The sequence below is a fragment of the Diabrotica undecimpunctata genome, chromosome 3 (genome assembly GCF_040954645.1).
Source record: "Diabrotica undecimpunctata isolate CICGRU chromosome 3, icDiaUnde3, whole genome shotgun sequence".
Classification (NCBI taxonomy): Eukaryota; Metazoa; Arthropoda; class Insecta; order Coleoptera; family Chrysomelidae; genus Diabrotica; species Diabrotica undecimpunctata.
The window spans coordinates 81,450,946-81,466,146 of NC_092805.1; the positions used below are offsets into that span (position 1 = coordinate 81,450,946).

The following is a 15,201-nucleotide window of genomic DNA, read 5'->3' on the forward strand; positions in this document are numbered from 1 at the left end:
CCAGCTTGGTGTTTTCCTACTATCCGTTCTGCATATGGTGCCATACGGTGACATAGTACTGTGAAAAAGATTTTATACGCTGCATTTAGAAGCGTAATTCCTCTGTGGTTAGAATATTCAAAGATATCTCCTTTTTTGTGTATGGTGCAAAGTATTCCAATATTCCAATCACTGGAGGGATTTCTGTGTCCATATTTCTTTTATAAGCTGCTGTAATGCCATAATGGTATCGTGGCCACCTTCTTTATATAGTTCATCTGGGAGATTATCTATTCCGGGTGATTTGTTTCTGGCTAGTTTTTTAACTGCATCTTTAACTTCAAGAATCGTTGGTGGTTCCTCTTTTCTCTCGTCTGACCCCCTTACAGATATCTGGTTAAAGTATTCCACCTATCTACTCAATACATCTTCCTTTTTTGTTAATAGGTCGCCATTCTCACTTATGCATTGTCTTGTGGTTGTCTTGAATTACTTTCTGATGATGTTAACTTTCTTATAGAATGCTCTGAATTCTTTCTCACTGTTAACGTTTTCTATATATTTAAGTTCCGTATTTAGGTGGTTTCTTTTTTTTCTTTTGTGTATCCTCTGTTCTTCTCTTCTCTTTGTCTGGTAAGTTTTAGAAAACAAAGATTTTTATGGGCATAACTTTCTGTTCCTATTTCATCTTTCGCTGCTGCTTCAATGTATTCCTTTATTCTGGCCTAGTAGTAGTCTAAATCTGTTTGGCCTTCTTCATTTATATTTTGAGTCCATAGCCTACTGGTGATGTTTTCCGAGTACCGTTCTGCAATTCTTGCATCTCTCAGCTTTTGCACATTCCATTTTTTTGTATTCATTTTATTTTCTTTACTGGTGTTTGAAATTTTAGCCCTTAATGATGAGATCACTAGGCAATGATCTGAGTCTATGTTTGCTCCTCTATAACTTCTGCAGTTTATTACGTCTGTTCCATGCCTTGAATATATTGAGATGTGATCAATCTGACTTGTTGTTCTTTCATCAGGAGAGGTCCAGGTTACCTTGTATATGTTCTTGTGTTCAAAATAGGTGCTAGCGACTGTCATATTAAATGCTGCTGCTAAGTTTATCAGTAGTAATCCATTATGGCTACTGATGTTGTGTAGGCTATGCTTTCTTATCGTGCGCATGAAAACTCGCTCTCGTCCTATTCTTAATGACAATACAATCTTAATGACATTTCTGGGACATCTGTAGGCTTGCTCTAGGTCTTAGAAGAACTTCTTTTATTTCCTCTGGTTATCATCAGTTGAGGCATGTGCAGTGATCAAACTGTAATTAAAGAATATCCCTTTCAAACGCAAATAGCAAATTCTTTGACTGTAGGCTTGAAAGTCAATAATTAGGCCTTTTGTTGGGTTCTCTTGTTAAGAATGCCAGTTCCCGTCTACCACATTTCCTGCAGTGCTAAAACATCTACTTTGTATGTGTTCACTATGTCTAGTAAAGATGTGAGTGCTCCAGTTCGGTACTGGGCTCGGGTATTCCACGTTCCTAATTTCAGTTCCATTTTTCGTTTGCAGAGTCGTCGTCGTGAGTTCCGTACAGCTAATAGTTCTTGAGGTTCCGTAACATATGTTTTTTTACAGGAAGAGGTTGTCAGCCTCTAGCTCAACCCCAACCTGGGGTGCCAGGGACTCTTATGTTAGGGTTGCCGTACCTTAGTCTGTTTTAGTTCGCGGTTGGTCTTTTTATTTTCCAGCTACCCACCGGTCCTATGACCGATTAGGACGTTCCCCTATCCAACACCTGGAGACGCGTCCGATGGGAGACAGACAACTTCCCACGGAATGTTTTACTGTATCTACCTAAAACTGCCTAGAAAAAAGTTATAGAATAATGTTTGCGAAAAAATAAGGAAAATGGCCAAAAAATTGTGTGAATGGCAAACTTTAAAAAACCGTATCTGGGATACTGTAAATCCTAAATACTTTTACCAAAGATCATTTTAAAGAAGAAGAATAAAATTTTTTTTCTGTAAAACAATGTCCATACCTTTACCATACCTGTACGCTCGTGGTAAAAAACTTTAATGCCTTTAAATGGTAGCAAGGTTTTTTCATATTTAGGAGTAACGTTGTAGTTCCATTTAGCCCTATTTTTTTAACATAATCAATAGCCTATAAGGAGAATGGTGAGAGATTCGAATTGAATCGAAGTGCAACCACCTATATTTATTTTGAAATTATATTTGTTACTCAAGGAGAAATACTGGTGTGACTTTAAACTAGTCACTTATTTAGAGTAACAGCAAAGTATGTAAAAACTATTATGGTAGCTAAATCCTCAAAAAGGAGACGACCTACACTATTAGAAAGATAGTATTTTATTCCTATACACTAATTTTGAAAGAATAATGACTTAGCATTTAATTAATTAGTAAGCGACGAATGGACGTAGTTTTCGAAGCCAACAGTGCCTAAATAAAATCATATTTTTCTTTGCAACATTTTTGGAAATTTTAATTAAACCCTGAACGCACACTTATACGCCCAGGTTAATTCCAACAAACTTGTAAAGCTTGGCCCTATAATTTAACGCTATAGTGGGAATCGATAAATTTCAATTAATTATTTAAAAAAGTGTTTTCCTCCTCATCTTGCTCGGTATAAAGTTCAAACACCCTTTTAATGGGTTATATATTATTAAATTTTAAGTTACACGTTGCTGTCGAAATCCCACGTGTATATAGAATATCGTTTACCGGTTCAAAGGTACCGTAAATATATCCGAATAATAAATTTTGCACGAACTAAAACAGCTGTTTATTTTTATTTACTTTTTTCAACAATATTACGAGATACAGAGTGACTGTTTGAATTAGAAACCTAAGAGTGTCCATGCTATGCAATGTTTAAGACTAGAACATTAAATTTTAAATTGAGGCTTTTAACAGTCTTCTGGTAAGATGCCTTTGTTGTATAGGTATTTAATTGAGGAGGTAGAGCAATAATTCAGATTTTTTCAGCTACAAGTTTAATTATTTCACCATGAATTAACCCTGGACCCGGAGTTTTATTATTTTTTATTTCTCTATGACATTTCTTTTATAACATATTGTACTGTGATAGCAATATTTCTGCTCCATAATCTCTAAAAAAAAATATCCGAATAATAAGGAATCTGTTTGTCCTTGTAATATATTCTTTCAATAAATTTTTCCAATCCTTCAACTTTACGTCTTAATGACTGATTGGCAGTTAAAGTTAAATTGTAAGTTATTTACAATTTCGTTTCTACTTTTCTTCAAATTTTCATTGATAACTTTCATTACTGCGTTTTTAAATTTGTTCCATGTGCTTAGAAATAGATTGTGTGTGTCGTCTGTATTTTCTATACTTATTTTAGTTGAATTTTCATTCAATTTCTGTTATTTAATCTTATTTTTGTCTTCCATCTGTTGAGCGTTAATTCTATATTGTTTGGTCTGATAACTACTACAGGTACATGGTGGTATCCAATATCGACACGAGGATAGATTTTGACATTATTTCTTAAAGCAGGAAAACTAAATAATGCCTCATTAGCAGTCTACTATCAAAATACAAGGGGACTATTACACGAGGATAGATTTTGACATTATTTCTTAAAGCAGGAAAACTAAATAATGCCTCATTAGCAGTCTACTATCAAAATACAAGTGGACTACACATTAGAATAGATAATCTGAAGTTGTCTGTTAGTATTTATAATATATAAATCACGCACTCACGTACCGTAAACTCTGCACCCACGCACGCACGCACTCACGCACTCACGCACTCACGAACGCACGAACTCACGCACTCACGCACGCACGTACGCACGCACGCATGCATGCACGCACGCATGCACGCAGGCACGCACACACGCACACACTCACGCACGCACGCACGCACGCACCCTCTCACGCACGCACGCATGCACTCACAAACACACACACACACACACACACACACACACACACACACACACACACCCACACACACACACACACACACACACACACACACACACACACACACACACACACACACACACACACACACACACACATACACACACACACACACACACATTTAATACAGTTTAAAACATTTATTCGTTGATTATTAAGTACAAATTTAACTTTCTAGCATTATTTTATCACTCTTTTTTTTTGTCATTTTTTATGATTCTCACGAGATTCGTACAGCTATCCCTTTCATTGACTGGTCACTATAAAGTTTTTATTACTAGAGCCTAACTCTTAAAACCTATAGCATGAAATTTTAGTTTTGAATTTTGGCAACAATGTGAGGCATTTGAAATATGCTTATAAAACGCTGAATATATACTTTCACACAACACATGAGCTAAAACATTTAAAACTTTTTTTCAATTACACTAGTACGTTTTTAAAAGAACCAAACTTCTGCAATAAACTGCACCTAAAACCGTCTCCTTAAATGCATTTTCCGTGACTTGTGATCGTTTGTAATCTAAAATATTAAATTCTGCGTTTTTTATTCATATTTTAAATGCCTCATATTTGTTACCACAATTCAAAATTGGAATTTCATGTCATAGGTTTTAAAGATTGGTGTCTAAAAATGGAAATTTTACTACAACTGGTCAATGAAAGTGATCAATTTATTGATCTCACGAGAATCATAAAAAATAGCATAATACAAAAACTGCATACAAAAACTGCACTCTTTGCCTTTAAAGCGTTTTTGTGATTTTTGTCGATTAGAACATTTGGATCAAAAGATATCAAATTTTTACCAGCCGATACGAGCTGATACACATTTTATTGAACATTGATTCGCAAGTAACTGACATGCAAAATCGACGGTGGCTTCAAACGTTTTTGAATTTGCTTATAAACATTTTTGTTTAAAATGATCTTAGCTTTTCTATTTGAAATATTTTTTTTACGGTGTACAGATTCTTGGTAAATTAATTTTTTTTTTTTTTTCCTTTTTACATAAATTTCTCAATGGAGGGTAGAGACATTTGCCTTGGGGGAACCTCCAATGAAATACCACATAAAAAGACATAAAAAAGAAAAACTCGAACTACATACAAGACATAAATAGTAGGTTTTCTTTAATTTTGGATCTTCTTGGGGAATCCGTTCCCTGAAACAATGACAAATATTTTAAATATGTGTTACAAATCTGTCAATGATCTTGGGGTGATTTTTGATACGAACTTGTCGTTGGTTGAACACAAATTTTATAAAATATTGGACTTTTTTAAGAAACTGCAAAAAAATATCTATGAACACTGTTAAGGACACATACTGTTTACTGATCTGATCAAAGCTGATCTGAGTAAGGTTCACTGGTGTTATCTGCATATTACATATTGTACAACCATACTTATATGCCATATAAGCCTTAATATAAATGGCCAAGATTATCTGTATTTAAGGTTGTTGTTGCTATTAAAAATAACAATTATATAGAGATTGCATGGATTCCTAACTAATTAACACTATCAGATAGAAGAAGTTATGATGGTCCTAACTGCTAATAGTTTAGTAAATAAGAAAAAATATTATTATATTCTGCTGAGCACTTAGCACTTATATTTCTATAAGTAGCACTTGACTTAAAATTATTATATTTGTTTTGAAGCTGTTCAATTTCGTAACATTTTTCTTGTATCATTTTTTCTTAGCTGCATATATTTTCCAGTAGATTTACTCCTGTGGATCAATCTACCTCTATTTATCTTTGTTTTTCTTTCTTCTTTCGTCTATCAAATATGATATCTCATCTGATATTCACTTTTTTTATATTATTTTATTTTAAGTATGCGTTCTATACACGGTACAGTTAATACTATTGTGGCCCTTTTAGCTTTCAGATTCTAGTCAATTTTATTTTTCATCGGTTTTATTTTTTCTGGATTCACCACATTATTAAAATCAACTGTCATCCAATCAATAAATTTGTTTTTAGTTTGATTATTATTTTTACAAGTAGAGAATTAAGATTATATAAAATATCTGCTCTAGGTTATTTTAGTTGACATTATGCTATTGTTTATTATAAGATAGTCTATTATTAATTTCTGACTATGTGATATTACGTGTCTTATACAAAGAAAATGTTTGTTAAAACCATTTTTTTTTTTCATGACAGAATTTCTCATCTCTCTCAGTCTTATCTCCCAATCCAAAGTTTCCAATCAAAATATTTATCTTAGAAAGAAGGTGCATAAATCGGTGTTGTATGAAAAGTTTTTATAGGTGTTGGAATTGCATGTAGGTGCTGGAATCGCAGGAGCAAGAGGCAGTTGGTTAATGGAAAAAGTTGCATAAGTTGGAGTTGTATAAAAAGTTTCATCAGACGATGACAAATAGAAAGATGCTGGGGAGAATTGTCCTGCAAATGTTGATTGATATTGAGGTCACCCCATGTTTGTCCTGAAGTATACGGTATCAATCTAGTTCATCGCAGTAATCCTGTTCACTTCGCTTAACGTCTCGAGTCTCTCAGCCACTAATTGCCCATAGGCAGTATAAAGAGTACAGTTGAGTCCATTGTTCTTTAAGCGTGCGTCGAAATAAATCGGAAATTTACTCCACGCAACAGCAAGTGACAGAAAGTGGCTATTGCTCCGATCACGGATCTTATTATAAAATTTGATGTTATCAAATAAATATAATATAAAATGTTAGTTTTGCTTTAAAATTTTGGTGCAGAATTATAGCTACATTTGAAGTAGCTTAATAAATTCTTTTAATATCATTAGTGATTAATAAATAAATAAACAATTTATATAAAAAAATATTATTAAATATACAATAATATTTACAGTGTGTTGATGAAAAGGTAACAGTAGAATTATTTAAAGAATAAAACACTATTCATCAAATAATATTGTTGCAAGATTTAGAACGTAGGTTTTCGTTTCTCATATTTCATTTTCATCAGATTCAGAACTCTTATCTTCAATGTCTTCTCTAATAAACTACTGTTCAATTATTTGTTAGTATGTTCTACACAGTTTGCCCAGGCGACATTTTTACACTTCTGAATTGCTTCCTTTCACATTTAAAACATGTTCTTCCCTATCCTATATCCATCTCTGCCAATATTTATATGTATTATAGTAAGTCTTGCAATCTGCCCGTACCTATTCGATAGATTTCAAATCGGGGCAATCTAAGCACTTCGTGTCCATGTTCACGTATCAATTCATCTACAATATATATTTTCTTGACGATTCATCTTGACCAATTGTAACAATTCTGGTTTTAACTGATGTTCATCAAAATTAATATTGTATTTCTTTAACTAATCTATAATGTCTGATTTTAACCATTTAGCGAAAGGTTGTTTATTCATGATTTCACTATGGTAGGGCATTGTCCATGACAATCAAAGATGAGTATTCTAAATTGGGAAGTCATTGTGTACTTATCCCTTTAGTAAATATTGTACTATTCATTTCACCGTGATAATATGTAGTCATGATTTGGAACAAAATAACAAAATGACGTCTGAAATCAAACCTTTTGCTGAACCGGCATGAACCACAATAAATTATTTTCCATCGTAACCACCTGGTTTACGTACACTTCTGCTGTTGACATCCTGCCACAACATCATTTTATTTCCCCTTGAAAAAAATGTGCTATTTCTGTTTTCCATGTATTTACGCAAGAAACATCGTTCGAAACATATTTCATGGACATCGCATACCTCAAACGAAGAAGTGCTGCATAGAATAGGCAAGGAAAGAGAACTTTTTAACACAGTAAAAGTTAGAAAAACATCATACCTAGGCCACATATACTGAGAAATAATAAGTACCAATATGCCCAACTTATAGTGAAAGGAAAAATCGAGAGAAAGAGAGGCCTAGGAAGGAAAAGACTATCGTGGCTCAGAAACATCCGACAATGGACAGGGCTAAATTTTGAACAGCTAATAAGAATAGCTGAAGATAGAAAAGAGTTTAAAATTGTAGTAGCCAACCTCCATTGAGGAGAGGGCACTTTAAGAAGAAGAAACGCAAGAAACGCGCTCGTTATGCTGCGATATCAGTTATTTCTATAAAAGCTCTTCGATGATCATCTTGTTTTCATTTAAATGACGCCATCAATGACACTTTTTTCTTTTTTAAATCGTCAACCGTAAATTCGATTGATATTTTATTTTTAATGCGAAGTCAGGCATCGTTTATCAAATTTCTGTTTTTACGTTGTGGATACCTAGGTTGCCATATGACTGGCTTTTTTTCATAAAGATCGAGAAGTTCAAAATCCACTTTTTGAGACCACGTCATATCAAAAAAAGAACATGTTGCCAAATTCAGAGATAGAAGATGATTCAGAGATAGAATATGGACTAAGAAAATTTTAGAATAGAGACCTAAACACGATACTTATCGTAATTGAGGACGTCGTCTAACAAGGTGGTCGGAGGACATCAAGCGCATCCAGTATATTTGGATTCAGGGTGCTCAAGATCGGATGTAATGCAATTATTTACATGAGGCCTATGTCCAGCAGTACACTCAGGACGGCTAATGATGACGATAAATGTCAATGATGTTGCTCTCTACTGGGACTTGTTTGCAGCATATTAGACGCGTTTGCCAAATATCTGCTTTCTGTCTAGAATCAATTCTAAATATTTAACCTTTTTATACGGCATTATTCTTTCTCCCTCGAGGGTGAAGGAGATGTGATCTCTGTCTCTAGATCGTTTTAGTATCAAAGCTTCCGTTTTTTCGTAGCGAGTGTCAACTCTCGGTATCCTGTATCTGTATCCCTTCTAAATCTTTCTCTATTACATTATCGTGGAGGATGCTCCAGAGCAACGATCTGTTGCTCTGCCGAGCCCTGTTCCGCCCCTAACAATGTCTGGTTAACATCTCCCCTCGCTATGTTAATCTGTCTAGTTGAGAAGTATTCCTTCACCATGTTTTGTAGATGTGAAGATACTTCCAATTTCTCCAGCATTTCAATGATTACTCTCCAGCTCGCGCAGTTGAAGGTATTTTTATTTCCAGAAGAATGCTTAAGAGCTAAGACCACTTATTCCTACATGCGGCAGTTAATTCTATTGCAGATTTCCCTTTCCTAAACCCATATTGACGTTCAGCAAGCACCCTTTCTCTATGACTTCTTTTCCTAGCCTCGTCTTTAAATGTATTTCGAAGAACTTGTCCATTTTGTTTAATAGGCAGATCGGTCTAAAACCTCCCGGTTCCCCAAGTTTTTTTTACCGGGTTTGGGAATAAATAAGACATTTGCCGTTTTTCATGCTTCTGGAAATTTTTGCTTTCTCATGTCATTCGTGATTTCTTTCGCCCATGGTGCTTTTTCGTGATTATAATTATCTTTACAATTTCAGTTAGAACTCTGTTGGGTCCAGGTGCTCTCTCGTCCTTTAGTGTTTTCCCCGCCTGCATCAGCCCCTCTGTAGAGAAGTACGCTGCCGACGTTTCTAAGTGCAAAGGGGTGAATTTCTTTCTCTCTCTCTCTCTCTTTCTCTCTCTCTCTCTCTCTCTCTCTCTCTCTCTCTCTCTCTCTCTCTCTCTCTCTCTCTCTCTCTCTCTCTCTCTCTCTCTCTCTCTCTCTCTCTCTCTCTCTCTCTCTCTCTCTCTCTCTCTCTCTCTCTCTCTCTCTCTCTCTCTCTCTCTCTCTCTCTCTCTCTCTCTCTCTGTCTCTCTCTCTCTCTCTCTCTCTCTCTCTCTCTCTCTCTCCCTCCCTCTGTCAGTTCTCCTCTTCGGCTTTCTTTGGTTTTTGGGGGAATAATTCCTTTAATATGTTTAATAACTATCTTGTACGCATCACCCCAGATGCCATTAGTTATCGCAAATTTCTTTTCAGCACTACTTGTTTTCATTGTTTATTTATTGTGCAAGTTATTTCTTTAAAATTTTTAACCGCTCTGCCTCTTCCTCCACCAGTTGGTTCTTTCTTTTGTTTCTAGTGACTTTTCTTCTCGGTTCAATGTATCCTCTTATTATCTCTTCTATGTTGTCTGACCAATATGGGCGACTGCTTATTCTTCTACCTTGAGGGCAGTACCTTCTGGCTAGCTTTTTGATTTTTTCGTATTCCTCTTTATAGTTGTTGGGATGATATCCCATTGCTCTGATTTCTTCTTTTGGTTTCTTCCTATCGATATGTTTCGTTTTTCTATCATCTAGTTTTTTATGTTTTCTCTTATCTTAAATAGGATGTGTCTACGATGAGTAAATATGTCCCCTGCCAGTACATCCCATTCATTATTACCTCATTGCACATCATCTCCTCTGTCATCATTCTGTGGTGCCCATCATAATTATCACAGATTTTGCATTTATGTCACCTGCAATAATGAATCTCATTTTCCCTCTTGCAAGATTGCTATGTTCTCCTCAACTTTCTAGCGATTACCTCGATGTTGTCAGTTAACGTGTTAAACAAGGAGCTATTATAATTCGACATTCCATGCATCCAGCATGAGCATCGAGCATCCATCGTGACAATCGTGACATTCCGATTGAATCGAAAGAAAGCACAGTATCGATTAGATCTAATAAGAGGTAAAATAATAAAGTAATAAAATAATTCTAAATTGCTACATTTTTAAAATATTTAAAAGTGTTTATGAAATAAAATACTATAGTATATTCATTAACTTTTTATATAAATAGTATAATACATAATATACCCCTAATAGGCTCTACACTGGCTCTACTGATCTACTCTCTACTCTACTTAATTTTGATGTCAACTGTCACCATTTGTCAAGTTAATTTTTGTATTGTAAAGATCTATTTCCAAAGTGTTTCTTAATCCAAAAAGTGGATAGAAAAGTGAAACGCTTGTAAATATGGTAACTACAAGCGTTCTAAGGACGTTTGTTATATTTATATGTAAAGAAAATGTCTAAAATCAAACGTAAGATAACGGTGAATTTGAGTACAAAAGGCAAAAGCGGCGTCCTGAAGACAAGACCTAGTGTATTTGAAAGACTTGGGACCAAGGCAACAACTACAGGTATTTTTTTTTATTTTATTTATTTACTAGCTTTTATATCAATAATAATAACAACCATATCGTCGGTATACCGCGAAAACCAGGTAAATGTCTGAATACCGAAATCGAGAAAAAACGTTTTTAAAGTTTAGTTTTTTATTGTGAATTAAGCAGTCAGCCTGTTTTTGATATTAGGTATTCTAGTGAAAGATGCATATATCTGAAATGATATTCTATCATTAGTTTGAAAAAGTTAAGGCACCTATCTGACTAATCCTAAATTTAAGTTGGAAATGCTATCATTTACCTGGTTTTACCTGTAAATCTTAATAAATCAATTACTCTTAAAATAACATATTTAACACAAATATAATACAACAAGTATAATATTTTCAGTTTTGTGATCGAGATATGAGGATTTTACTAGGTAATAGCAATGTTTTAAGGTATTAGTCGATATTTATGACATTTAACTGGTTTTCCCTGAAAATTTTGTTAACATCTGTGTGTAGTTATAGTTATTATTTATATTAATGATAGGCAGTTTTATAGAAAAAATCAAATTTATTTCGAATATAATAATAACAATATTATTATTATGAGGCTTCCTCGTCCGATTCGTCACTGAAAGCAGGCTCTAGCAAGATGTCTGTTACATCATTTCCCGTTTTCAAATTACGATATCACCCGTGATATTCCTCTGGTATCACTCCCTTATCCCATAGCTGTACCAAATCTCTCTTTTTTGCTATGCTAATTGGCAAATGTGCATCATAAAGTCGTTTAAGTTCTTCAAGATTGCTTGTATTAGTTGATAACTTGGCGTGCTTTTTTCTTTTTGACTGCCGTGCAGTATCAGTAAGGAAATAATTGAAGCTTGTTGACATGTCATAATTAAAATAGATTCTGTTTGTCTCTCCTTTCACGCATCTCTTATTTTTATCTTCAACCACATTATTTTTTCGCTGTTTTGGTCTTTTGTCTGGTTTTTAATCAAAGTGTGTGACAAATTTTTTAAATCATAAAAGTCGTAGTATTTAACTTCTTTACATTTTTATGGTTCTATAGATACTTTTTTATCACCAATCTTGATATTTTTAGTTCCTCTTGCATTTTGAAAAACAGACAAGTAATCTGGCATCGCATAGATAGATCTGTGTTTTTTAGCGGTTTCGATATTACTCTGCATAGACTTCCATATAGGAATGTCCAGACTCTAAAAATTTGTGTTCAATAATATTTAAATGGTCTATGTTTTGAACATCCCATAATAGTAAGGCTGCAATATGCTGATTACGATTCTGTCTTCTGCAGGTATCAGAAAATAAACTTATTTCACTTACATATTCTAGAACACATTTTGATAAGTAGTGGAGTATAATGCTTCTTATTTCAGAAGTAGTGGAGTATAATGCTTCTTATTTCAGAACTTCCTTGTCTACCGTTAATTTCTGACCAGTCAAAACAGTAAGCTGCATTTGGTAATGCGGCTTCATATACACACAAATTGTAGACACATAATTTTCGAGAATAATATAGTTTTCCAGTCAATCCACTTGGAATCTGTAGTACGGCCTGTAGATCGAAAGTAATTGAAGCAAAATCCCGTTGTTCATTAGATCTTTTCTTATCATTTTGTTTTTTAAGATTACATACTTTTCTTCTCTGATGTTCTCTGTAACTGTCTTCTAAATCCGATTTGTCAGTTGGATTAGCCCTATCATATTTATTACAAACTAAACATTGATTTTTTTAGCAACAAAAAAGCTTAAATTATAGTCGTTAGAAAATATTCTTTGATATGTAATTTCGCTAACACCTTCCAGTTTTTTCTGCTCACAGTCATTTATAAAAAGTTGGTACATTTTTCTTATACTTAAATTTTTGTCCAAATATCTACGCTTTGAACTTTGGCGAATATAATGTGGGCCCATGGTTGGAAAAGACTCAATATGAGCCTTCACGATTTTTCGGGTTTTACTGCTTGTTTGATTTGGCGGTGTATGCTTGCCTCTTTTATCCGTATCTGCATAACAGCCTAGAATATCAGTTTTTCTTACAACATCCAGTATTAACGATGCTGATATACAAAGTGTCTTACACAAAAATTTCTCACATACCTGTATGTCTTAACCATTCAAAGAAAAGTATCACTTTTTGGAAAATGCACGTGGTTTTTTAAAGTTCAACGAACTGCAACGACTCTCTTTGGTGGCTCCGTTTTAATACGTGCAATAAGAAAATGTTTCAGGCCTATGATATTATTCTACATTATGATAATAAAATTATTACCAAGTCTTCTGATATTGCTAATTCGTTTGCCTCATATTTTGCTACAATTACAGAATACAATCTTCAAACTCATTTTGGCACATCGTTACCTTCTTCTTGTACTACCTCAAAAATGTGTAACAAAACATTTTTCTTTTTACCGGTAACTCCAATTGAAATAAAAAATACAATTGATCAACTAAAAAATAAGCCTAGTACTGGTATTGATAACATATCTGTAAAAATAATAAAACTGATAAGTGATCATATATCGATTCCTTTAACCCATTTAGTTAATCTCTCAATAACAACCAGCCAATTTCCATCCATATTTAAAATGGCAAAAGTTATTCCAATCTTCAAAAAGAATGACCCTCATGATATTTCAAATTATAGACCAGTATCTGTCCTTAGCACAATTTCAAAAGTAATAGAGAAGGTTGTATACAACAGAATGTTAAATTTTATAGAAGAATACAATTTATTAACTCCAACCCAACACGGCTTTAGATCAAAAAAGTCAACACTCACGGCTGCATGCAGCTTGTTTGAGCGTATTTATGATGAATTAGATAGTAGAAACCACGTGGCAGGACTATTTTTTGATCTATCACATGCTTTTGACTGCTTAGACATAACATTTATTCGCAATAAATTATATAACGTTGGTTTTAGAGGGATATTTCTAGAATGGATAATAAATTTTTTAAGTGACAGGAAGAGTGTTGTTAAGATGAAAGAATCAAGCTCAGAACCATACTCGACAAATAAAGGAGTACCACAGGGATCCGTGCTGGGACCATTATTATTCCTAATTTTTATTAATGACCTACCAGATCACATAAGGGCACTTATAATATCAATGTTTGCTGATGATACCTCGTTAATAGTCTCTGCACATACACTAGAGGAATTAAAAATGACAATGAAGACTGTTGTTGACTGCTTTATACGCTGGTGTAATACCAACAGACTAATATTAAACATTGACAAGACGCAAATTATTTATTTTCATTCATACAACTCATCTAAATATGACTATATCTTAACCATCCACGATAGAAACAATATGTTATCTTCCACTCACTCTACAAAGTTCTTGGGTGTATTCATTGATTGTAATCTCAAATGGTCAGAGCAAGCGAATTCAGTGAACATGAAATTGAATAAAGCTTTTTATGCTATATCCAGAATTAAAAACACACTACCCATCTCGGCATTATTGAACGTTTATTATAGCCTTGCTTACAGCCACATGTGCTACAATGTAATTTTGTGGGGGAAGTCAGTAGATAGTAACAAAGTGTTCATTAACCAAAAAAAAATTATCCGTAAAATTTTTAATTTGGATTATCAACAGTCTTGTAAACCAGTTTTTATTAAACATCAAATTTTAACTTTCTACTGCCTATATATCTATAAATGTTTACTTTATGTCAAAGAGGAAATCAATACATTTCCAGTAAATTCAGACAATCACTACTACAATACAAGAAGTGCTGAATCTTTACGAGTTCCTAAACACAGAACATCCAAATTTCAAAATTGCTTCAGATATATGGGACTGACCTTATACAATCATTTGCCAAAAACTGTGAAAGAAATACCACTTATCTCTAAATTTAAAAAAAATGTTAAAGATTTACTCTTAAGAAAAGCATATTATTCTATAAATGAATATCTTGAGGACAAACTGCAATAGCTTCATATTTTACTTGTAAAAATTTTATTTTATATATTTTGTTTCGTCAATTTCTTTTACACTGTGAATATTGTATTATACACACTAATGTCTTTTATACCAAATTATGTAGTGACGTATCCTATACATTTATTTTGAATGTCTTAAAGGATCAATAAAGATGACTATGACTATGACTACATATTCTAACTTTCAATAATCACGACATAGTCTTTGTCTGTAATCTTCGCTGAAATAACTGGCACATTTGTAA

At 33.7% G+C, this 15,201-nt stretch overlaps 1 protein-coding gene across 1 annotated transcript in view; it reads left to right on the forward strand.

The window, feature by feature from the left end:
• Window positions 1-10,719: 10,719 nt before the first annotated feature.
• The window catches only part of LOC140436959 (uncharacterized), an 83,221-nt gene continuing 78,739 nt past the window's right edge, over window positions 10,720-15,201 (forward strand). Inside the window, exon 1 of the mRNA XM_072526144.1 lies at window positions 10,720-10,996. Coding sequence (XP_072382245.1) covers window positions 10,882-10,996 — 115 coding nt within the window. The 5' untranslated portion in view covers window positions 10,720-10,881. The remainder of the gene's footprint in view (window positions 10,997-15,201) is intronic.